We start from the raw sequence: 23,772 nt of genomic DNA, 5'->3' as shown, positions 1-23,772 counted from the left end.
ACAATAATATAGAATGTAATAAAAAAAATTTTTTATAACTTTAAATTGTATGTGTGTGTAATATATATATATATATATATATATATATATATATATATATATATATATATATATATATATATATATATATATATATATATATATATATATATATATACTAGCATATACCCGTGCTCCGCACAGAGTTGAATGGGTTGCAAAAGGTGGATGAGGCATAATAGTTGATGTTATGGGAAGCTGGGGAGGGTGTCATTAGGGATGTGATGCACTATGGTGACCTGTCCTTAGTTTTCTGAAGGACCTCCCTGTAGATGACATTTTGGGTGAGTGTCTTGTTGCTGAATAGTCCTTGTGAGGAATTATTGTCCACTTTGATAGATAGACAGGAGTAACCTCTTGCATGTGAAAATGCAACATATAGTTGGCCATGGGAGAACACAGGGGCTGGGAGGTATATTCCGAGTTTGTCAAATGTTTGGCCCTGGGATTTGTTTATGGTCATTGAGTATGGGAGTCTGACTGGAAATTGCATCCTCTGCAGTGTGACTGGAAGGTTGGCGTCTGATGGGGCAAGTTTAACATGATATTGGCGTAGCCCTAGACTGAACAGGAGCAGTGGAGGGTGACCGAGAATCAGAATGCAAATTTCAATGAACGGCACTTTTTGGCGCACATCCTACGATCGAACACCGCTTGGACGCTTTAATTTGCAGATCACACACGCAAGACACAACACAGGTAACGATGGCGGTTGATATTGACAATTAATGTAATGAACGGCAGTTGTTTGGATGCATCCGGCAATCGAACACCTCTTTAATTTGAACAGTTAACACGCACACATTCAAGGTACAGAATTTATTGTCGGACACCGTGCTTTCGAAAAACAAAGAAAATAAGAGAATCCGGCAATGAAGGAATGACCTCATACCCGTTCCCTGGTTCCCCTACCTTCAGATTATAGCCTTTGATGTTATCTGGATGTAGGCCTATTGCAACTTATTTTCGGGTGTTTTTAATATGTACGTTGTATTTCAGACACAAATTGACAGTCTAAGAGGGCGTGTTCAGTATGGGAAAGAGCCAATCGGGATACATCATGTTGGCAGAGCTCTGGCGCTCATCGTTCCCTCCTTCCACGCTGATTTTTAAAACATGACAACCATTGCTGATGTTCTGAGCTATACTATTTATTATCAGTTGTGTTTGTGTTCAGTGTTTGATGCAATGAGTACTCCCTTACTCGAGTTCATATTTTTTTGTTAGATGGCAGCACTTACCGGACAGCAGTTCAGCGATGGCGACCGAACGGGAATAAATGCGGCCGTCGATGGGTTGAAAATCTTGTTGAAGCCACGTTGTCATCCAATTCCAGCTTAGAAATTTAGTGCATCGTGTTCGTCACATTAAGAAACCCCAGTATATGGGAAATGAGCACATTCCTGCCAGCGGTTTCGGAGGAGAAACGTCAAATTACGCGCAGACGTTAACAGAAATAATATATTTTTAAAATAAATCTTTACTTTAAATACAATGTTTCTTGTTGCATTTTTTGTGTCAAATTCACCTTCTGAGGTCGTCAGCATGTGCAGAAGAGGGTTTTACATTGCAGACGCTGTTTTCTCGTAGTGGCATTACGCCTCTCGGTGATGATGGTCTGTCGATGACAGATGTAATGACGTCAGCGAATGACCGATGATGTCATGACGGAATTACACCTCTCAGCGGTGACGTCACACGTCGCCATGCAAACGAATGTAAAAATTAGAAAATCGCCCAAAATTCCCAAACCTATCCGTCTGGCGCGATCTCACATAGCCCATGCTGTTCATTAGACCACAGAGCACCCGCATGCCGAAAGTGGCGACAATCCGTCCGGCAGTTATGGAGGAGATACGTCAAATTACACGCAGACGTTAACAGAAATAATATGTATATATATATATATATATATATATATATATATATATATATATATATATATATATATATATATATATATATATATATATATTATTTATTTAATTCAATTTTCCAAGGCTAATTCAACATAAATGGCTCAGCTTAAATAAGTTATGTTCTTTGTATCATTAGTTGTACACAATGCAATACCAAAATAAAAATGTTGAATTATTGAACATGGTTAACCTCGACCCGATGAAGAAAATTTTAAAATTTGCAGACCCTGAGTATTCGTGGTTTATCAAATGTGACCCGCTTCGACATTCATGGTCCTGTGCTTCATGTATTCGCGGTTTTTCATGGGCATAGTCACGGGGTTTTCATAGTTTTGCAGTCAATTTCAATTTGATTTTCCCTCGTGTATCATGAATTGCCAGGAACCTATACCCCCTTTTCCCATTGAAACAATGCCTCGCTATTCGCGAATTTGCTATTTGAAGCATTTTCCAGGAACCTAGGGTCCCCAGATCCTCGGTTCCCTGTGAATAGTGGGGTCCGACAGTACTTGTTGCAGCCAAACTTAACGCTCTCAGAGTTGATGACATACAACAGCTGTGTGCGTTGCTGAAAATAATCTGTGGATAAGCGGCACACAGAACAAGAGACCCCATTGCCTCTATTCCTTGGTGCACTCAAAGACATGATGAAAATATCTTGTAGAGACAATGCACCGCTTGGGACTGTCTGTTTCATATGATCACCTGCTCAGCATTTCCACTGACCTTGGCAACTCTTCCATTACACATTTTGAAACCGTTGGAACAATGTGTTCGCCCTCACTTAAACTTGATGTCTTCAAAATGATAATCTTGACCAGTATCCATCTGGAACGAGTGCTCATGGATCATTTCTCGTTATTTACACAAGGCATCTTGAGGACAGGCATCTTGTTGTTTCAGCACCCAGATGCTGTAAATCTTGGAACTGAGTAGGCATGAAAGGTTGAATATACAAGTCTGTAATTGTGTACATTGCAAAGAGTAGATTTTCTCGAATATCCTGGTACCCTTCGTAATTTTGTTACATGTACCTCTAAAACATTACAACAATGCGGATAACTGCAGGACAATAATTGACTAGATGTGCAGACATGGAGTTTTGGCATCGACTTTGTTCAGATTTGCTCTATAATATACCCTGACTTTGGTTACTAACTACTATTTAAGGAGCTATGCTTGGTATTGGCTTAATGGTTATGGTGGCAGGCTTGGGATCCGAGGATCCCAAGTTCAAATCCTGCTCAGCCATTGAATTAATACTAGGTGGGATTGACTCAGCCTGTTATCCTTATTTTTCCCGGGTTTCCTATCCAGCTGCTTCCAGGTAAGCACTGTTCAAATAACTTTAACGCAGTAATTAAATCCCATCCTAATAACCAGTTTGTTATGTGTGCGAAAGGATTAAGTGGAGTTTGACGAAATCATGACAGGCACTGGAAATGGCAGGACAGGAAATACTTCATTCCACACAGCATATCAATACGCAAGGCTGTAAATACACCACACCAATCAAGTTGAAATTTAAAATACTATATGTATTTCCCATCAGTACGACATCATATTTGTAAAAGTTTCACATCAAATGATCAAGCGGTTCCAGATAAAACATTATTTAATATTTTTATTCAATCCAATATGGCAGCCAAACCATGTGACCTATCATATTATTCCTGAACCAACTTGTACACCCAAGGCTTAGGGAACATTTGTGTGAATTTTCCCCTCGATCTGTGCAGCCATTTTGAGGAAGGTTTGTTAAGGTTTGAGTAAATCCAATATGGCTGCAAAATCAGGTGACCCGTCATATGTGTGAATCTTTTATTCCTCATAGATAGGCAGTCATACATGTAAAGTTTTGCTTCAATCTGTTCAGCCACTTCAAAGATTTTTGAAGGTTTTTATTATTATTATTATTTTAATATCTTTAACAATACACTGCCGAATCACATGACCGATGACATCATTTTTTTTTTCTTTCTGTGGATTATTTTATCCTGAGACGACCCTCAACTTTTCAAACTGATCAGATGTAGCATTCTACATATGCAATTATGACATAAAATTATGACATTATTCTACATAACTATGACATCATAATTATCATTTAAAACATGCCACACGAGTAGTCACACCTATGGTGAAAATTTTCATACTGATCTCAACATGACAAGCGGTTGCAGAGAAAAACATGAGTTCTGTGCGGACAGACATACAGACAGAGACGGACAAACTGACCCAAATGCAACACACCGTTCCTTCGGTTACCAGGGGTAACGAGCACAGAAAGTGTCTGATTTACTCAAAAAAGGCATCACAAATAATAAATATATAAATGGTGTTTTGAAATAATTGGTGCTTTGTGTTTTATTACCGTTTTAAATCCATGGGGTGTGAAACGCACCTTCTAAAAAAGGTTTATTTTCCCTTTGGGTGAGGAGAAGGTTAATGATGTGACTCATACTCAAGTGAAGGATTCATATATTAGCATAAATAAACAAATTTGTGCAATATTATTACATATTATATATATATATATATATATATATATATATATATATATATATATATATATATATATATATATATACAAGCCAGGAGGAGGACATGGGTAATCGACTACCCAATAGAACCTGACGCGATGGGCCCGTTCGATGTGGGAATGACCTGAGGATTAAGCACAAGAAAATTCATGATTCTAGCTTCAAGGGTTAATGCTGCAGATTGTTTTTTTCGTTATAATACCCCCACATTTAGAGGTTTTTCGGCCGTTGCTAGGCAACGGAGGGGCCCATGGCAACGGTTCTTTCTCACACATAACTAGGACATACCATGAATCTACCATACCAGTTTCATGTATATCTGACTCATAGTCTCTGAGATATCACGAACTTCGTTTTTTTATTGTTTTCGACCAGGGCTCATTCAAAGTCTATCTTCTCCGACAGTTTTCATAGGATCCGGCTGGAAATTTTTGACAATATGGCTGAATGTACTGCCCACAGTCGCTCGTGGCCCGATTTTTGATTTTCGAAAAAGTAAATTTTTTATGATTTTTCAAAAATTTCAGTCACTTTGCTTGGCAACGGTGGTGTCCATAGCAACGGTTCTCATTTGCACACAACTCGGTCATGGTATGAACCTACCAACCAAGTTTCATCGAAATCGCCATTGTATTAACTGAAATCGCCGTTTTAAATACTGATAATAAGGGCAGAACAAATCTCAAAAAAAAAAAAAAATAATTTCGACACGATGGACTACTCAATATATTGTTTATTATGATCGAACCGTTGTGCATTATTCGTGGATCATCCATTGGCTTAAGATCTTCAGAATCAAATAATGAAATAAATAAATGAATAAATAAATAATTAAATAAATAATTAAAATAATTTTTTTTTAGAAAAGACATCAAACCTGTGCTTGTTCGTTTTAATCCATCAGGGCCACGTCTGGGAAAACAGAATTGTCTTTTGCAGCTGCGGTGTCCGTGGTGTCTGCGGTGTCAAACAGAGATGGTGGAGCTCGTGAGCTGAGCACGTGTGACATGATCACGTTGGACCACGAGCCAGAGAGAGGCCATTATAGCGCAATACTATTGGCTGACCACGCCGAGGCGTGGCCAGATTGCGGCACGCCCCCCGAGCGCGGCACGCCCCCCCGAGCTCTCGATGTGAACCATCTCTCTAAACCTTTCAGGCAAGCTCCACCTGGATCGTGTCGGAGGTACACCCGCCATTACTACCGGGTAAGTGAACAACGTGCTGTCACTTCGCTCACCGGACGAAGTGTTATCCCCACCCACACGTGACACGACCTCCAAACTCGCACCTCGGACATTCCTTATTTTTTTGTGACGTCATGATCGAATCCACAATGCTTCCCCGTGTGTTCTCCTCCTCCATTGCCGACTGTAAACACAAAGCCAAGGGAAGGTAATCACATTGCCAGCTGCTGTTTGAAGGTCCATGGAGTTCTTGTGTCATGTCTGCACTTGTTCTGCCGTTGAAAGCCTCTTTCAGCGCGTTCTGTTTGCCATTCAGCATTTTATTCATTGACTTGTGTTGACTGTAGTTGTGCGACTCGAATGTGGAGGAATCGGTAGGAGTCGAATGTTGGATAGACGTTATGTTTTCACCCCTGTTTGTCTCTTTGTCTGTCTCTTTGTCTGTCTGTCTGTCTGTTGGGTAGTCGATCTAGTCGAAAAAAAAATCTCAAAAAAATTTTTTTTGAGATTTTTTTTTGGGGGGGGGGGGGGTAGTCGATCAAGTCGAGAAAAAAAAAATCTCATTTTTTTTTTTAAGATTTTTACGGGACTTTTTTTGAAATTTAATTTTTCGAAAATCAAAAATCGGGCCACGAGCGACTGGGCAGTACATTCAGCCATATTGTCAAAAATTTCCAGCCGGATCCTATGAAAACTGTTGGAGAAGGTAGACTTTGAATGAACCCTGGTCGAAAACAATAAACAAAATGAAGTTCGTTAAATCTCAGAGACTATAAGTCAGATATACATGAAACTGGTATGGTAGGTTCATGGTATGCCCTAGTTATGTGTGAGAAAGAACCATTGCCATCAACCCCTCCGTTGCCTAGCAACGGCTGAAAACCTCTAAATGTGGGGGTATTTTAACGAAAAAACAATCTGCAGCATTAACCCTTGAAGCTAGAATCATGAATTTTCTTGTGCTTGATCCTCAGGTCATTCCCCATCAAACGGGCCCACCGCATCAGGGTCTATTGGGTAGTCGACTACCCATGTCTGCCTACCGGCTTGTCTGTCTGTCTGTCTGTGTGTGCAGGATATCTCAAAAAGTTGTGGACGGATCCGGATGAAATTTTGTGGACAGGTTTGGTGCATGACAACGACGAACTGATTAGATTTTGGTGAAGATCCGGATCCAGATTCGAAAAATAATTTTTTTCAGTGATTCATCACTATTGAGTGATAGGATCAAAAATTAAATAGATATATATATATATATATATATGATCAGGATGGATTCGGTCATAAGTTGGTTATGCGACGAGAAGAAGCTGATGAGATTTTGGTTCAGGTCCGAATCCAGATCCAGCTTCTAAGTGGGATATAAAACGTGAACTCTTCAGCCAGGTGGTGGTATGTGCTAAACTAACTGCTGTTGTAGCTTTTTCCATTCAGCATTTTTATTTATTTATTTATTTAATTGACCGTGATTGGAAGTGAAGTGATACTATGCACAGAACCCTGATCTTGGAGGGTTGTGATGTGGCCTCCGGTCAGGTAAAAGCTCATGACGTCACCCAGTCTTGCATATTGTCCGAATATCCCCAAATAATTGGGAGAATAAATGAACGAAAATAATTAAAAACTTGAAACAATAGTGACACCTTGCATATTGGCTTGAGGTGATGAATACAGGTCGATACCACAACGGGTCTTTGGGTTTTCACGCACAAAACGGGTCAATCCCATGAAGTGTGGGTCACTTGCGGTCTATGTACCCCCGTGCCACGTCTGTGAAATCTCGATATGCATTTCAATGGGCTTCATGCTCCAGGTAGAAAGACAAAACACACCATTGTGAAAGTGAAGAACAAAGTGTGCAGCCACTGAAAGAGGTTCATTCTTGAACATTTAGGCCTCCACCATCGGCCTCGACCTCTCCTCGGCCAACCACCTAGCAAAGCTGGCCCCCAACACCAGTTGCAGACTGGCCATCTCTGTTGTTTCGAATGATTCCTTGAACAATCAGAAATACCCAGCCCTACAAGGTCTTTCTCCGAAGCTCAATAGAGGACTGCTCCTCGCTATGAACTGGTGCTCGAGCATCATGTTTCTCTCCTGGACTCTGCGACATCTAAAGGTCTGAGCATTATCGGCATTTCTCGCAATGAGGTGGAAGCATAAGGTCTGTTAATCTCACATAGCAGACAGGTGAGTGTCCTCTGATTTTTGTTTGCTTGTTTTCTAACCTTCTCTCCACCGATGTAGCTCCATCTGCTCCATCTGCTTCATCTGCTCTCTCTCTCTTTCTCTTTCTCTTTCTTTTTCTCTTTCTCTTTCTCTTTCTCTTTCTCTTTCTCTTTCTCTTTCTCTTTCTCTTTCTCTTTCTCTTTCTCTTTCTCTCTCATCTTGTTTGAGAATGAAAAATATGATCAAGCTCTTTCATGAACCTTGACATCTGCATTGAAAACTCAATCGTACTAAATCCTGAAAAAGCAACAATCACAGTATAAATGCTGCTTAAAAAAGATCATCCTTTTATAAAACACGATATTGAATAAAGTAAGTTTGGCAGGATGGCCTGGAGGTATGCACGTCCACCTTTGAGCTGTCTAGCCTGAGCTTGAATCCCGACCCAGCTATAAAATGTCATCCCATTGTTTCACGGGCGGGGTGATTCATCAATGTGTGTGCTGTCCCTCGGATGGATGTTAAACGGGCGTCCCGTCTGCCAGCATTCGTTGGTGGATGTTAAAGATCCCACGGTGTCCTTCACGAAGAGTAGGTGAGCCATCGCTGGCGCCATGAACAAAATTCCAAATTCTTGCCGTAATTAGTCGAACGTCAGGCCTGGCCAGCTTGTTCGTGAAGGCTCGGGTCAAGCTTACCCTGGTTAACCCCACAATGTGGGATAATAGTGGCCATTAAATAATTAGAAGAATATTGAATAAAGTGAACCAATGGTGAGAAAATTGGGATATATCAAGAAAGGAACGTACAGTATTTCCTAATCATGGTCTCACTAGGCATCTGGACTTGGCATTTGTGGTTAGAAAATGTTGGACGAGTGTGATGGGATAAAGGAAGTGTTATAAGTCTTTCTTGGCGAATTACTTCCCCCTTCTGTCTGCTTCTTGCAAGAGTGTAAAGGCCCTTCCCATGTCCTTTTTCTCAAAACTAGTACATGGGTGAGATGTCCCATGACCTCTAGTTTTTGCTTCAGATGAGCACATACATACATGCTGAACATACCATGCATATGCGTGGTGTTTGCCTGATGGTTAGGATGGTGGGCTTGGGATCCTTGGGTCCCGAGTTCAAATCCCACTCGGATGTTGAATTAATAGCAGGTGAGGTTGACTCTGCCTGTCATGCTTCTGAGGTCGGTAAAATGAGTGCCAGCATGGCGACCCGTCCAGGATTGTGCCCAATAGCCAAGAAGGCTGCTTCAGCAGCACCAACGCTCTGTACAGAGTATGGTCCCAATGGATGGATGGATACTAAGCATCACATCCAAGGAGATGACGAAAATAAAATTAGGTCTCAACATCTGCGTGTAGCAGCATTTGGAGTACATTTATTGGCATTCCATTCCATTGGGAACATATTCTGTACAGAGCGTCGGTGTTGCCAAAGCTGTCTCCTGGGCTATTGGACACAATCCTGGATGGGTCGCCACTCCGCCGCAGGATACTCGAATGGCTCAATCATCCCAGCAAGCTGGTACTTATTTTGATGACCTCAGAAGGATGACAGGCAGAGTCAACCCCACCTGCTATTAATTCAACAGCCGAGTGGGATTTGAACTCGGGACCCAAGGATCCCAAGCCCACCACCCTAACCATTAAGCCAACACCAGGCATGTACACTTTGTGCCGGTAAAATGTTCCAGGTACTGTCAGGACGTCGTTTGTACTCGAATATTTGAATGTTGTTGACACAAAATGTCATGTCGTATAGAAATCAAGAAAACATGACAATGCACAATGTTATTATTTTTAACCTCCGCCATCTTCGAAGATGGATGGGGGTTACTGTTTTCACCCCTTTCTGTTTGTTACTTACGAAATCTTTAGATTTCGTAAGTATATTGATGACTTACGTTTCTGTTTTTTTGTTTGTTTGTTTGTTTGTAGGCACGATAACTCGAGAACGGAAGAAGCTACCAATGTCAAATTATACCACGTGATTCAGGAGGGTGATGGCTAGTGCTGATTAGATTTTGGTCAAAATCGGTCAAAGGTCAAGGTCACAGTGAGGTCAAATATTCGATTTTTGATGGTTTGGTACAGATAACTCGAGAACGGAAGAAGCTACCAATGTCAAATTACACCACGTGATTCAGGAGGGTGATGGCAAGTGCTGATTAGATTTTGGTCAAAATCGGTCAAAGGTCAAGGTCACAGTGAGGTCAAATATTCGATTTTGATGGTTTGGTACAGAATCATGGAGAAACTTCTGGTTTGCGTCGCTACCTTCTCGAGAGACAGCTTTTATTAGACAAGGTCAGAGGTCAAGTTGACGATTTCGTAAGTACCAGTCTCTGACTGCTTGTTTGTTTGTCTGTTTGTTTGTGAACAGTATTACGGAAAAAACTCCTCAACGGATTTCGACGAAACTTGGTGGGGGGGGGTTAGGTATGGTCCAAGGATCATGCCATTAAATTTTGGACTTGCCCCCCCCCCAAAGAAAAAAAATTGTTAGAGAAAAAAATGTTTTTTTTTTGCATTTCTACATGTTTTAAGTGATTTCCACCCCCCCCCCCAAAAAAAATTTGTTACCCCCCCCCAAAAATAGAGAAATTTCTTTTTGCATTTCTACATGTTTTAAGTGATTTCCACCCCCCAAAAAAATTGGAACCCCCCCCCCCAAAATAATAGAGAATTTTTTTTGTATTTCTACATGTTTTAAGTGATTTCCAACCCCCAAAAATTGTTAGAAAAAAATATTTTTTTTGCATTTCTACATGTTTTAAGTTATTTCCAACCCCCCCCCAAAAAAATTTGTTAGAGAATTATTTTTTGCATTTCTACATGTTTTAAGTGATTTCCAACCCCCTCCCCCACCCCAAAAAAAATTGTTAGAGAATAATTTTTTTGTATTTCTACATGTTTTAAGTGATTTCCAACCCCCACCCCAAAAAATTGTTACCCCCCAAAAAAATTGTTAGAGAATTTTTTTTTTTTTTGCATTTCTACATGTTTAAGTGATTTCCAACCCCCACCCCCCCAAAAAAATTGTTAGAGAAAAAATTTTTTTTTTGCATTTCTACATGTTTTAAGTGATTTCCAACTCCCCCCCCCCCTCAAAAAAAATGTTGGAGAAATGAACAATAACTCTGTCAGCACTGTTGACATCATATTTAGTGAATAAGATATAAGGTTCACTTGAGTGACCCAGCAGTATTGGCGGCGGAGGTTTTGCGCTCTCCCGAGTGCTCCCCCTCTAGTTTTCTGCTGTAAATGGTACCATTTTGTGCTGATGCTTGAAACCTCGTTTGGCTTCAGTAAAAGAATAATGGCTTCATCTTTCCCACCTGTATTCCCAAATTAGATTACATTTGAGGAAATGAGTTGAAAAGAATGCATCATCTGAAACAAGTTTTGTTTATCCCATATTTACATACAACAGGTTCTATTGGGCCTTCAGTTTAGTAATTTCGTTGGAAGATCATGGTAATCTTGATGCTGATATGAGAGGAGATTGGGCCATGAATTGGCACCCGATGTTGGAGTACCAGCACAGGGCCACCGTCCTTTGGCTCTTCTGCTTCCTGGCATCGTTACTGGCAGAGATGGAGAAAAAGGACATTGAACCCGTGTTGAAAATCTTCACAACTGAAGGTAAGAAAAACTGCTGGAGGCAAATTTATATGCATATTGTTTTTAAAAAATGATTATTTCTGAATTGCCTTCAGAAAGTGTTCACACCCCTCGACTTTTGTCACATTTTGTTGTGTTACAGCCAGAGTTTAAAATGGGTTAAATTACATATTTTTTGGTCATACATCTACACAAAATACCCCACAATGACAAAGTGAAAACATGTTTTTAGAAATTCTTACAAATTAATTAAATATGAAAAACTGAAACATCTTCCATCAATAAGTATTCAACCCCCTGAGTCAATACTTTGTGGAAGCGCCTTTGGCAGCGATTCCAGCTTCGAGTCTTCTTGGGTATGTCTCGATCAGTTCTGCAGGCTGCCGGGGTACGAGCACATCTGGATTTGGGGATTTTCTCCCATTCTTCCTTGCAGATTTTCTCAAGCTCTGTCATGTTGGATGGGGAGCGTCGGTGAACAGCAATCTTCAAGTCTTTCCCACAGATACTCAATGGGATTCAAGTCTGGGCTTTGGCTGGGCCACTCATGGACTTTCACGTTCTCGGTCTGAAGCTATTCCAGTGTTGCTTTGGCTGTATGCTTGGGGTCATTGTCCTGTTGGAACGTAAATCTTCACCGCAGTCCGAGGTCTTTTGCATTCTTGAAGCAGGTTCCCCTCGAGGATTTGCCTGCATTTGGCTCCGTTCATTGTCCCCTCTATCCGTACAACACTCCCAGTCTCTGCCGCTGAAAAGCATCCTCATAGCACGATTCTGCCACCACCATGCTTCACGGTAAGGATGGTGTTCGATGGGTGATTAGCCATGCTCGGTTTCCACCAGACATTGCATTTTTCATTCAAGCCAAAGAGTCAAATTTTCGTCTCGTCAGACCACAGAATCTTTTGCCTCGTGCTGTCAGAGTCTTTCACGTGCCTTTTTGCAAACTCCAGGTGCGCTGTCATGCGACTTTTTCTCAGGAGTGGCTTCAGTCTGGCCACTCTCCCGTAAAGCCTAGATTTGTGAGGTGCTGCAGAGACTCTTGTCTTTCTGGAAGGTTCTCTCATCTCAGCCAAGGAACTCTGAAGTTCTGTCAGAGTGGTCATTGGGTTATTGGTCACCTTCCTGACCAAGGTCCTTCTTTCCCAGTTGCTCAGTTTGGTCGGACGGACAGCTCTAGGAAGAGTCTGGGTAGTTCCATATTCTTTCCATTTCCGAATGATGGAGCTCACTGTGCTCTTGGGAACTTTCAACACTCTCGGTTTTGAATTTTGTTGTCGACCCTGCCCCAGATCTATGCCTTCTCACATTTCTCTTTTTAGTTCTACGGACAGTTCCTTGGACTTCATGGGAGAGTTTCTGCTCTGACATGCACCGTCAACGGTGGGACCTCGTACAGAAAGGTGTGTTTATTTCTAAATCATGTCCAGTCAATTGAATTGGAGACATCTTGAGGATGATGAAAGGAAATTCAATGCACCTGAGCTCAATTTGGAGTGTCGTAGAGCAAAATCATTTCAGCTTTTCATTTTTCATGGATATGTAAAATTTTCGAAAAACATGTTTTCACTTTGTCATTATGGGGTATTTTGTGTCGATCAGGAATCAAAAAAAAAATTCTCAATTTGATCCATTTTAAATTCAGGCTGCAACGCAACAACATGTCACAAAAGTCAAGGGGTGTAAACACTTCCTGAAGGCACTGTATGTGGAAGGGTAGCCTGGTGTTGGCTTAACGGTCAAGGTGGCTGGCTTGATCTTAGGGCCTTGAATTGAAGCTCCTGTTGGCTGTTGAATTAACAACAGGTGGGGTTGACTCAGCCTGTCATCCTTCCGATGTCTGCAAAATGAGTACCAGCGTACCGATAACAGAGGGCACTGCATTAGCAGCACAGCTACGCCCCTAGAAAATGATGCAACCAGCTTCCACAGGCTGTACACGGATTACATGTGGAAGGGTGGCTGTTCAGCGGATGAGTAAAAGATGTGTTGCTTTATCCATTGGCTGGTGCGGGTTCCCACGGCCGCTCGCTCTCGGCAAGCACGGTGAATATGCTGAACACCCCTCGACATGAGTTGTGGGAGTCCTTTGTCCTGCAATAGGTTGGTTTCAGGTTTTGTTTGCTTTATGTTTTTCCTTCAGGGACTTTCCTTGCACTTAAAATCCAAACAATCTGGATAAAAAACTTCGGCAAGCACAAATGCCTTTTCTGGTACTGCTGTTGCCAATGAAATAAACCATAAAATCGTGTGACAAAAGGACTATATAAGTACGATAGATGAAACTGATATATTAAGCTAATGTAAAGAAATATACACAGCATTAACGATGCAGTGCAAATTGTCTTCATGGAATCCAACTACGAGCTTCAGCAAAGGCACGGTACCATACGATAGTGCAGAGGTAGTGTATTTGCCCTCAAGCTGTCCAGCTTGAGTTTGATTCCTGACTTGACTCAACACTCTCATGCGTGCTTTGGGGGCAGGCGGACGCTTCACAAAGTGTGCCGTGTCTCGGATGGCCGTTAAGCCGGGTGTCCCTTCTGCTAGCATTAGTTGATGGATGTTGAAGATAGTACGGTGTTTTTCGTGAAGAGTAGGTGAGTTATCGGCATGCTCAACAAATTACAAATTCCCTTCCCAAATCGCCTTCTGTTGAACGTTGGGCCGAGCCGGCTGCTTCGTGAAAGATTTGTACGAAAAACAAAAAGTCCGCCACCCCAGCGAGATGGTTGTAGTCATTGGGGCCATTAAGGAGATAGTTGTAGTAACCAGGGAAAATAGACGAGTGTCAATAAAAGAAAATGATTAATTTAGATTTGCCCCCTTCCTCTTGCATATCTCCAAGAAGAGTTAACACAGGTGGTGCAGAGCAATGAAGTATGACACTGGGTCATCAAGCTACAAAGGTGCTTGTTGTAGACAGGGCTTCAGACTCTTACTGAGTTTGTGGTGATATGGTGGAATTGAGGGAACATGGCCTCACACCTCCAACAATGTAACATGCAACCAGCGACTTGGTCACTACCTCCACCACCGAAGGTGAAGGTGGTTGTGTTTTCTGTTTGTTTGTCTGTCTGTGTGCAGGATATCTCAAAATGTTGTGCATGGATCGGGATGAAACTTGGATTCCAAGGATGAACTGATTAGATTTTGATGAAGATCTGGATCTGGATCTGACTACTAGAATTTTTAAAGTGATTCTTCACCATTGAGAGATGGGGCCAAAAAAGGACATGCAGCACGATATCTCAAAAAGTTTTTGATAAATTTGGACGAAACTTGGTGGACACATTGGGTGTGTGGCAAGGAAGAATTGATTCAATTTTGGTGAAGATCTGCATCTGTATCCGAAATTTTTTTTTTCCTGATTCTTTGCCATTGAGAGATTGGGCTAAAAATGATAGACAGGTATTAGCATGATATTTCAAAGAGTTGTGGATGGGATATGACAAAACTTGGTGGATGAGTTGAGTAGGTGACCAGAACAAGCTGATTGGAGTTTGGTTAAGGTACGGAAGCAGATCTGGTCTATCAGGGTGCTGCAATACGTAAACTGTTCAGCCTGGAGGAGGTATGTGCTCTTCTGAGTGCTAATCGAGTCTTTTCATGGTTTCATGAGATATTTAATGATTTTACGATGCATCTCTAGTTTATCTTTTATGACCTCAACATATCACTAATTGAGTTGCACTCCATTCCCAATGGAATGAGAATAGTGTTCTCGAAAGAACCAATTTATTATGAATCGGGGAAACGCCACTGCAGACAATTGAACGGTGTAAGTTAATGTGTTGTCCAAATCCATCCTTGTACTCAACTCGACCTTCATACACTGTCCATGAGGAGGTGAAGGAACAGAGCCACTCCTTCTCTGACAGCAGACAGCTTGGTGCTCTCGTTCGTACAACACCTGTCGTCTAGTATTGCACTTCCTGTTGACACTCAATCAGTAACTTAACCCTTGTTTTCACATTTTCGCCTCAAAATTGTTCATGTTAAAGTTTTAGGGTTGAGCTTTTACTCTGCTAATGCCATGCTGAGAAAGGAAACATAGCAGCAAAACTTCTACATACATTGCTTTTTTTTTTGTTGTTGTTAATGTCAGAGTTAACAATATTTAATGTCATAGTTAACATATGTTCACAAATGTGCAGACAATTACTTTCCCACCTGTGTCTCTTCCTCTTCTTGTCCATGAGCCCCAACATATTTTGTATTTCATTAATTGATATCTGATGTGAAATTGTCCAATGTACCTTTACGCCTTTCTTTTCATCGAATGTATGGACTTTAACCTTTGACAAGTCTGAAGACGACGATGGTTCACGAGCGGTATTTGACGATGTAGATTGTTTCAGAAGTCAAGGATGAGACAATGTGATAATGTTTGACCAAGTTATAAAAATGATCAACATGATGTGGTACGAGTGACAGGTTATTAGCTGCAAAATGTCGAAAATCCGGTTTCGTTCAACAACTTTAAAAATGTGACCTTTGCATAACCTTTAAAGGTCCCAAAACAATGTTGTGGACATTAAAATAAGGAAACAGGATACGTGCTATAGCTTATTGGAGCTAGTTCGTCGAAGAAGGTCGAAAACCCGGTTCGATTCCCACAACTTTGAAAATTTGACCTTTGTGAACTTTAAAGGTCAAAGGTCAAGGATTATGACCTTTGGTGCAAAACTTCCTCTGGAACATTCCAGGAACAATATAACGTCATATAGGCTATATGGCATTTCGCACTCATCAGATTATCCATACTTTGATGAAATCAGCGTAAAAACAAAGTTGAAGGGGGCGCCACGGGCAAGGTGTTCGAGATAGAGAAAAATGGTTTCAAGACTTTAGGTGGGGAATGACCTCAAGATTATGCATAAAAAATATTGTCATCCTTGCTCTCAAAGTTTGGGCGGTCGTATGATTTTTATGTCAAAATTCGAAATTTTCTAAGTTTGTGACCTTGTGACCTTGACCTTGGGACGAAAATGAAAAATTAAGCTACATGATGCTATGCAGGTGCCATTGGGCTAACCAAATACCGAAACCCCTGCCAGATTCGACAAACCCCTCAGAGAAGATGGATTTTTGTCAAAATCGCAATTTTCTAAGTTCGTGACCTTGTGACCTTGGCCTTGGGACGAAAATGAAAAATCGAGCTCCGTGGGGCTATGCAGGTGCCATTGGGCTAACCAAATACTGAAACCACTGCCAGATTCGACAAACCTCTCGGAGAAGATGGATTTTTATGTCAAAATCGCAATTTTCTAAGTTCGTGACCTTGTGACCTTGACCTTGGGACGAAAATGTAAAATCGAGCTCTGTGGGGCTATGCAGGTGCCATTGGGCTAACCAAATACCAAAACCTCTGCCAGATTCGACAAACCCCTCGGAGAAGATGGATTTTTATGTCAAAATCGCAATTTTCTAAGTTCGTGACCTTGTGACCTTGACCTTGGGACGAAAATGAAAAATCGAGCTCCGTGGGGCTATGCAGGTGCCATTGGGCTAACCAAATACTGAAACCACTGCCAGATTCGACAAACCCCCCTGGAGAAGATGGATTTTTTAAATGTCAAAATCACAATTTTCTAAGTTTGTGACCTTGTGACCTTGACCTTGAGACGAAAATGAAAAATCGAGCTCCATGGGGTTATGCAGGTGCCATTGGGCTAACCAAATACCAAAACCATTGCCAGATTCGACAAGCCCCTCGGAGAAGATGGATTTTTATGTCAAAATCGCAATTTTCAAAGTTCGTGACCTTGTGACCTTGACCTTGGGACGAAAATGAAAAATCCAGCTCCTTGGGGCTATGCAGGTGCCATTGGGCTAACCAAATACTGAAACCCCCTGTCAGATTTGACAAACCCCCTCGGAGAAGATGCAAATTGAAATCGGCTACCCCCTAAAAACACATGTTTTTTGGGCGTGGCTCTGCCCATAATGGGCGCACCACACCCATTCTCAGGAAAACACAACTAGATCATGATATAAACCTCCCACCAAAATTTCATCAGGATCGGATCAAAACCCACAGAGCTATGCTCGGGACACAGACAGACAGACAGACAGACAGACAGACAGACAGACAGACAGACAGACAGACAGACAGACAGACAGACAGACAGACAGACAGACAGACACACAACAACAACGAATATAGTGATCACTTATTTTTTTTCGTGAACCAATACAAAAACGATACATGCGGCTGAGTACTGAAAGCCACCAATGTTAATCAACTTGTTTGCAGACCTTTATTAAAATTAATGTCAGTTTGATGACTTGTCAGACTGACGGCTTCATTTAACTGTAAGGTTTCTGTTAACATTTGCCTATTGCTCAAAAGCGGCCTTCAAACGCGACATCATTAAAAGTATTCAGATGGTAAAAAACAAACAAATCCAAAAACAATGCAGTGCTATCATCACTTTTTATTTCCTTCTTCATGTCTTGTCTCTGTTGCTAATACTTTGCACCGAGTTTTGTTAGATATCAGGCATAATATTTCTCTTTGAGAGCTAATGCAAGTTGGGTCGTGGATTGTGCTCCTTGCCTCCAATCCTCAGGCGGCATTCCAAGATAAGCCAGTGTGCTTCCATTATGTTAAAGTTGGGGCTCGGAGCTGGCAACCGCATTTTTGTTTTGAACTTTGTTCTCCTCAAACCAATCAGTGAGAGACGGGAGTACGGCAAGGTGTGTTCTCGCGCTAGTATAAGTATATGTAAGCGTCATCATTATCGTGTTGCATCAAAGTTGCAGAATCTTTCCAAAGTGTTGTATTCATTTCATTTCCTTTGTAGTATGTAGCTGCCGGTTGCATCATTGATGAGAGCAGGGCTGTGCCACTGATGCAATGCCCCCTGGAGGTTATAAGCTGGAATTTGGAATTTATTCAGGGTATCAGCAATAACTCGCATACTCTTCAAAATGACACCGTGGGATCTTTAACATCCACCGACTAATGTCAGCAGACAGGATGCCCAGTTTAACGTCCATCCGAGGGACAGCACACACATCGATGCCTTGCCATGCTTGCAAAACACCAGGACAATAGTTTGTAGCTGAGTTGGGATTCGTACCTAGGCTCGGAGGCATGTGCATACCTCAAGGCCATCTTGCCAGACACGAGGGCAGTGTTTCTCAAGGTGGGGCACACGCCCCACCGGTGGGGCGTGGCAATATTTTGGGGGGGCATGAGGATTCAGAATTAATGAATCAATATATGATCGCTTTCATAGCTTTGCTACGAGTTCCCTTCTTGGTTGACTCAGCCATTTCTGGTGGATTTATCTGAAGTACAGAGCAATACCAAGCGGAGTTATGTGAGTTGCAACAAGATGAGTCTGTGAAAACTCTTTTCAACATCAAAGGAACCATGATGTGGCTGTCTGGGGAGAGCGAAAAGAAATACCCAAACTCGACTACTTTGGCAAGGGAAGTTTTGATAAATTTTCCATCATCTTATTTAGTCGAATGTGGATTTAGTGTTGTTACCGATTTGCTGCAAGCTAACACGAGGTTCCCACTGTCATGCGATCCGTTACGAACGCCACGATTGGCCATTCGTAGCTGATCATGGAATTTCTCTGAAATTTCAGGTTTGGATACGAGGTGATGCGAGTCGATACGTTCTGATACGATTTGTTGCGCTCGGATGCGATCTGTTCTCGATTTGTCAATTTCAGGTGTCACGATCTGTCACAGTCTGATCTTCCGTTCATATACGATCACATACGTTCCGATAGGATTGTTTTGATTGAGTCTACGATTGGGTGTCGATCTGACACGATCATCACGATCGGGTTCCCCGAATTGGGACAATCTGGTACGTGCAGATACGTTCCGATACGTTCATCAAGAACTGATGCGCTCCGTTATGATAGGATACGATTGTGGTCGTGATGTCTTTCACAATCATGATCGAGGGTGATCACGATTTGAGCTACGACTGGACCCGGACGGGTATATACGAGGTGTGTTCAAAAAGTATCCAACCTTAATTTTTTGTGCGTAAACAAATGAAGTTAGGGAGGCGTGGTTTGGTGCACGTATGTAGGCAATCCTAATTCGTATGCGTGAATATTTTCCCGCCTGCAGAAGCTGTCAGTCGCCGACAGACCGCCGATGAGTGAGGAAGTGTAAGTGAGCACCGTCCGATTTTCGTTTTTGACAAAATGACTGATCACTGGCGATGAGACCACAGTGATCTCTGTGTTGAAGAAGTTGGGATCGCTGTTCACAGTCTCCAGCATGTCCTGTGCGATCTCCAAACGGAGTTGCTTCTGCTCGATCGTTAGCAGCTTTGGCACGAACTTTGCTGAGATTCTCCTTAAGCCCAAATCCTCAGTCACAATGGAATGAACGGATCCAATGCTGACGCCCGCTTCATCTGCAAGTTCTCTGATCGTGATTCGACAATCCTGCATCAGCAGGGTCCTCACTTGGTCAATGACGATCTCATTTCGGGATGATGAGGGCCTCCCAGAACGTGCTTCACTTTCCACTGATGTGCGACCATCTTTGAAGCGGTTGTACCACTCTTTTATCTGTGTGGTGCCCATTGCTTCGTTCCCGAAGGCCTGTTGAATCTTGCGGATAGTCTCCACTTGGGAATCGCCAAGCTTTACACAAAATTTGATGCAGTAGCGTTGTTCAAGTTTTTCCATCATTTTGTCAAAAACGAAAATCCAACGGCGCTCACTTACACTTCCTCACTCATCGGCGATCTGTCGGCGACTGAGAGCTTCTGCAGGCGGGAAAATATTCAGGCATACTGATTAGGATCGCCTACATACGTGCACCAAACTACGCCTCCCTAGCTTCATTTGTTTACGCACGAAAAATTAAGGTTGGATACTTTTTGAACACACCTCGTATACAGCCTGACTGACCATGGACTTTATTGTTTCTTGAACTTTTACAGAGTTGAGAACACATCTCAACAGAGCATGGTGTTTGTCTTGTCTAAGATCGATCCCGATCACCACGATTTGGAAGCACGATTAGATGCGATCTGTCGCGCTTTGTTACGATGCAATATGATCTGATACGATGATCCCGATTGACAATTGATCGTGTTGATCGTATAAAAATTTTGAACCGTTCAAACATTTTCTACGATTAACACGATTGCCACGACTGACCTCAAGATCTGATAAGATCTGATGGGATCACCACGATTAGTCCACAATGAAGACCACGATTTCAATCGTGCCTAACATCGTGATAGTGGGAACAGACTTTAAGAGAAATCGACTGGAAATCATGAAACGTGGTGATTTAAGGCTGAAACTGACAAAATTGGTTCCTCAAATCAAACAAATCTGCAGCCAGCGTTAAGGGCAGGGCTCCCATTGAAGTGAGTAGCAATTGAACAAAATTGGCAATGAAGTTTTAATAAAGCCTTTTGAATACATATGTAGTACAAGCCTGGAGGCGACGAGGGATTCGTTAGGATCGAAGCGCTGGATACGATGCTTTTCATTCTGACCGATCCACCGATGAAGATTCATTGCCAAGACGTATTGGTTCACATACAATTGTTCCTCTGCCTGGCAAGATTTTTCCTATTGCGTATTTTGCCAACTGGCACTCCTCATAAAAAAAAATGACGGTAAATAGACACCCTATTTTTGAAGGACTACCATTTGAAAAATAATCGGTTTGCTGGTTTGTGCTGTGGAGCCCCGCATTGCAGACATACGCACGCACGCACACACACACACACACACACACACACACACACACACACACACACACACACACACACACACACACACACACACACACACACACACACACACACAGAAAACCCGATAAACTTCTCTCAATGCTCTTGTTTGACCACACCTTCCGAGCCACACAATATTTTTCATAAGCCACGCCCACTTTCCTACGCCACTCCCACTTTAAATAATAAATAATTGGAGGTGGTGTGTGGGTCGTGGAATCGTTTTCGGTAAATAAATAATTTAAGGTGGTGTGTGGATCGTGGAATCGTTTACGGAAAATAAATAAATAATTGGAGGCGGAGTGTGGGTCGTGGAATCGTTTTCGGGAAATAAATAAATAATTGGAGGTGGTGTGTGGGCCATGGAATCGTTTTCGGGAAATAAATAAATAATTGGAGGTGGTGTGTGGATCGTGGAATTGTTTTCGGGAAATAAATAAATAATTGGAGGTCGTGTGTGGGTCGTGGAATTGTTTTCGGTAAATAAATAAATAATTGGAGGTGGTGTGTGGTTGGGGAATCATTTACGGAAAATAAATAAATAATAGGAGGCGGAGTGTGGGTCGTGGAATCGTTTTCGGTAAATAAATAAATAATTGAAGGCGGAGTGTGGGTGGGGAATCCTTTTCGGAAAATAAATAAATAATTGGAGGTGGTGTGTGGGTGGGGAATCGTTTTCGGGAAATAAATAAATAATTGGAGGCGGAGTGTGGGTCGTGGAATCGTTTTCGGTAAATAAGAGAATAATTGGAGGTGGTGTGTGGGTGGGGAATCGTTTACGCTAAATAAATAAATAATTGGAGGTGGTGTGTGGGTGGTGGAATCTTTTTCAGTACATAAATAAATAAATAATTGGAGGTGGTGTGTGGGTCGTGGAATTGTTTTCGGAAAATAAATAAATAATTGGAGGTGGTGTGTGCGTCGTGGAATTGTTTTCGGTTAATAAATAAATAATTGGAGGTGGTGTGTGGTTGGTGGAATCGTTTTCGGTAAATAAATAAATAATTGAAGGTGGTGTGTGGATCGTGGAATCATTTTCGGTAAATAAATAAATAAATAATTGGAGGTGGAGTGGGGGTCGTGGAATCGTTTTCAGTAAATAAATAAATAATTGGAGGTGGTGTGTGGTTGGTGGAATCGTTTTCGGTAAATAAATAAAGAATTGAAGGTGGTGTGTGGATCGTGGAATTGTTTTCGGTAAATAAATAAATAAATAATTGGAGGCGGAGTGTGGGTCGTGGAATCGTTTTCAGTGAATAAATACATAATTGAAGGTGGTGTGTGGATCGTGGAATCGTTTTCGGTAAATAAATAAATAATTGGAGATGGAGTGTGGGTCGTGGAATCGTTTTCAGTGAATAAATAAATAATTGGAGGTGGTGTGTGGTTGATGGAATCGTTTTCGGTAAATAAATAAAGAATTGAAGGTGGTGTGTGGATCGTGGAATTGTTTTCGGTAAATAAATAAATAATTGAAGGTGGTGTGTGGGTCGTGGAATCGTTTTCGGTAAATAAATAAATAATTGAAGGTGGTGTGTGGATCGTGGAATCGTTTTCAGTTAATAAATAAATAATTGGAGGCGGAGTGTGGGTTGTGGAATCGTTTTCAGTGAATAAATACATAATTGGAGGTGGTGTGTGGGTCGTGGAATTGTTTACGGAAAATAAATAAATAATTGGAGCTGGAGTGTGGGTCCTGGAATTGTTTTTAGTGAATAAATAAATAATTGAAGGTGGTGTGTGGATCGTGGAATCGTTTTCAGTTAATAAATAAATAATTGGAGGTGGAGTGTGGGTCGTGGAATCGTTTTCAGTGAATAAATACATAATTGGAGGTGGTGTGTGGGTCGTGGAATTGTTTACGGAAAATAAATAAATAATTGGAGGCGGAGTGTGGGTCCTGGAATTGTTTTTAGTGAATAAATAAATAATTGAAGGTGGTGTGTGGATCGTGGAATCGTTTTCGGTAAATAAATAAATAATTGGAGGTGGAGTGTGGGTCGTGGAATCGTTTTCAGTAAATAAATAAATAATTGGAGGTGGTGTGTGGTTGCTGGAATCGTTTTCGGTAAATAAATAAAGAATTGAAGGTGGTGTGTGGATCGTGGAATTGTTTTCGGTAAATAAATAAATTATTGAAGGTGGTGTGTGGGTCGTGGAATCGTTTTCGGTAAATAAATATATAATTGAAGGTGGTGTGTGGGTCGTGGAATCGTTTTCAGTTAATAAATAAATAATTGGAGGCGGAGTGTGGGTCGTGGAATCGTTTTCAGTGAATAAATACATAATTGGAGGTGGTGTGTGGGTCGTGGAATTGTTTACAGAAAATAAATAAATAATTGAAGGTGGTGTGTGGGTCGTGGAATCGGTTTCGGTAAATAAATAAATAATTGGAGGCGGAGTGTGTGTCGTGGAATCGTCTTCAGTGAATAAATACATAATTGAAGGTGGTGTGTGGATGGTGGAATCTTTTTCAGTACATAAATAAATTAATAATTGGAGGTGGTGTGTGGGTCGTGGAATTGTTTTCAGTAAATAAATAAA

At 41.5% G+C, this 23,772-nt stretch overlaps 2 protein-coding genes across 6 annotated transcripts in view; one reads left to right on the top strand and one right to left on the bottom strand.

The window, feature by feature from the left end:
- The window catches only part of LOC147030660 (semaphorin-4D-like), a 185,151-nt gene extending 179,757 nt beyond the window's left edge, over positions 1–5,394 (bottom strand). Inside the window, exon 1 of the mRNA XM_085874889.1 lies at positions 5,379–5,394. The gene's annotated coding sequence lies outside the window, so the exon portion shown is untranslated. The remainder of the gene's footprint in view (positions 1–5,378) is intronic.
- A 214-nt stretch (positions 5,395–5,608) lies between these two features.
- The window catches only part of LOC147030659 (semaphorin-4D-like), a 105,345-nt gene continuing 87,181 nt past the window's right edge, over positions 5,609–23,772 (top strand). For 3 of the 5 annotated variants that reach the window (XR_015056464.1, XM_085874890.1, XM_085874893.1), the window contains exons 1-2: positions 5,609–5,709; positions 11,299–11,510. Coding sequence is in view for 4 of the 5 variants with exons in the window: in XM_085874890.1 (XP_085731016.1) it covers positions 11,360–11,510 (151 nt within the window). In the remaining variant the exon portion in view is untranslated. Of the gene's footprint in view, positions 5,710–9,803; positions 10,197–11,298; positions 11,511–12,825; positions 12,893–23,772 lie in introns of those variants that run through there. The other 2 variants (XM_085874891.1, XM_085874892.1) reach the window with 2 other exon arrangements.

The sequence above is a fragment of the Eptatretus burgeri genome, chromosome 3 (assembly GCF_056783735.1).
Source record: "Eptatretus burgeri isolate ZD-2024b chromosome 3, Ebu_testis_v1, whole genome shotgun sequence".
Lineage (NCBI taxonomy): Eukaryota > Metazoa > Chordata > Myxini > Myxiniformes > Myxinidae > Eptatretus > Eptatretus burgeri.
This window is presented reverse-complemented; position numbering and strand designations above follow the sequence as displayed.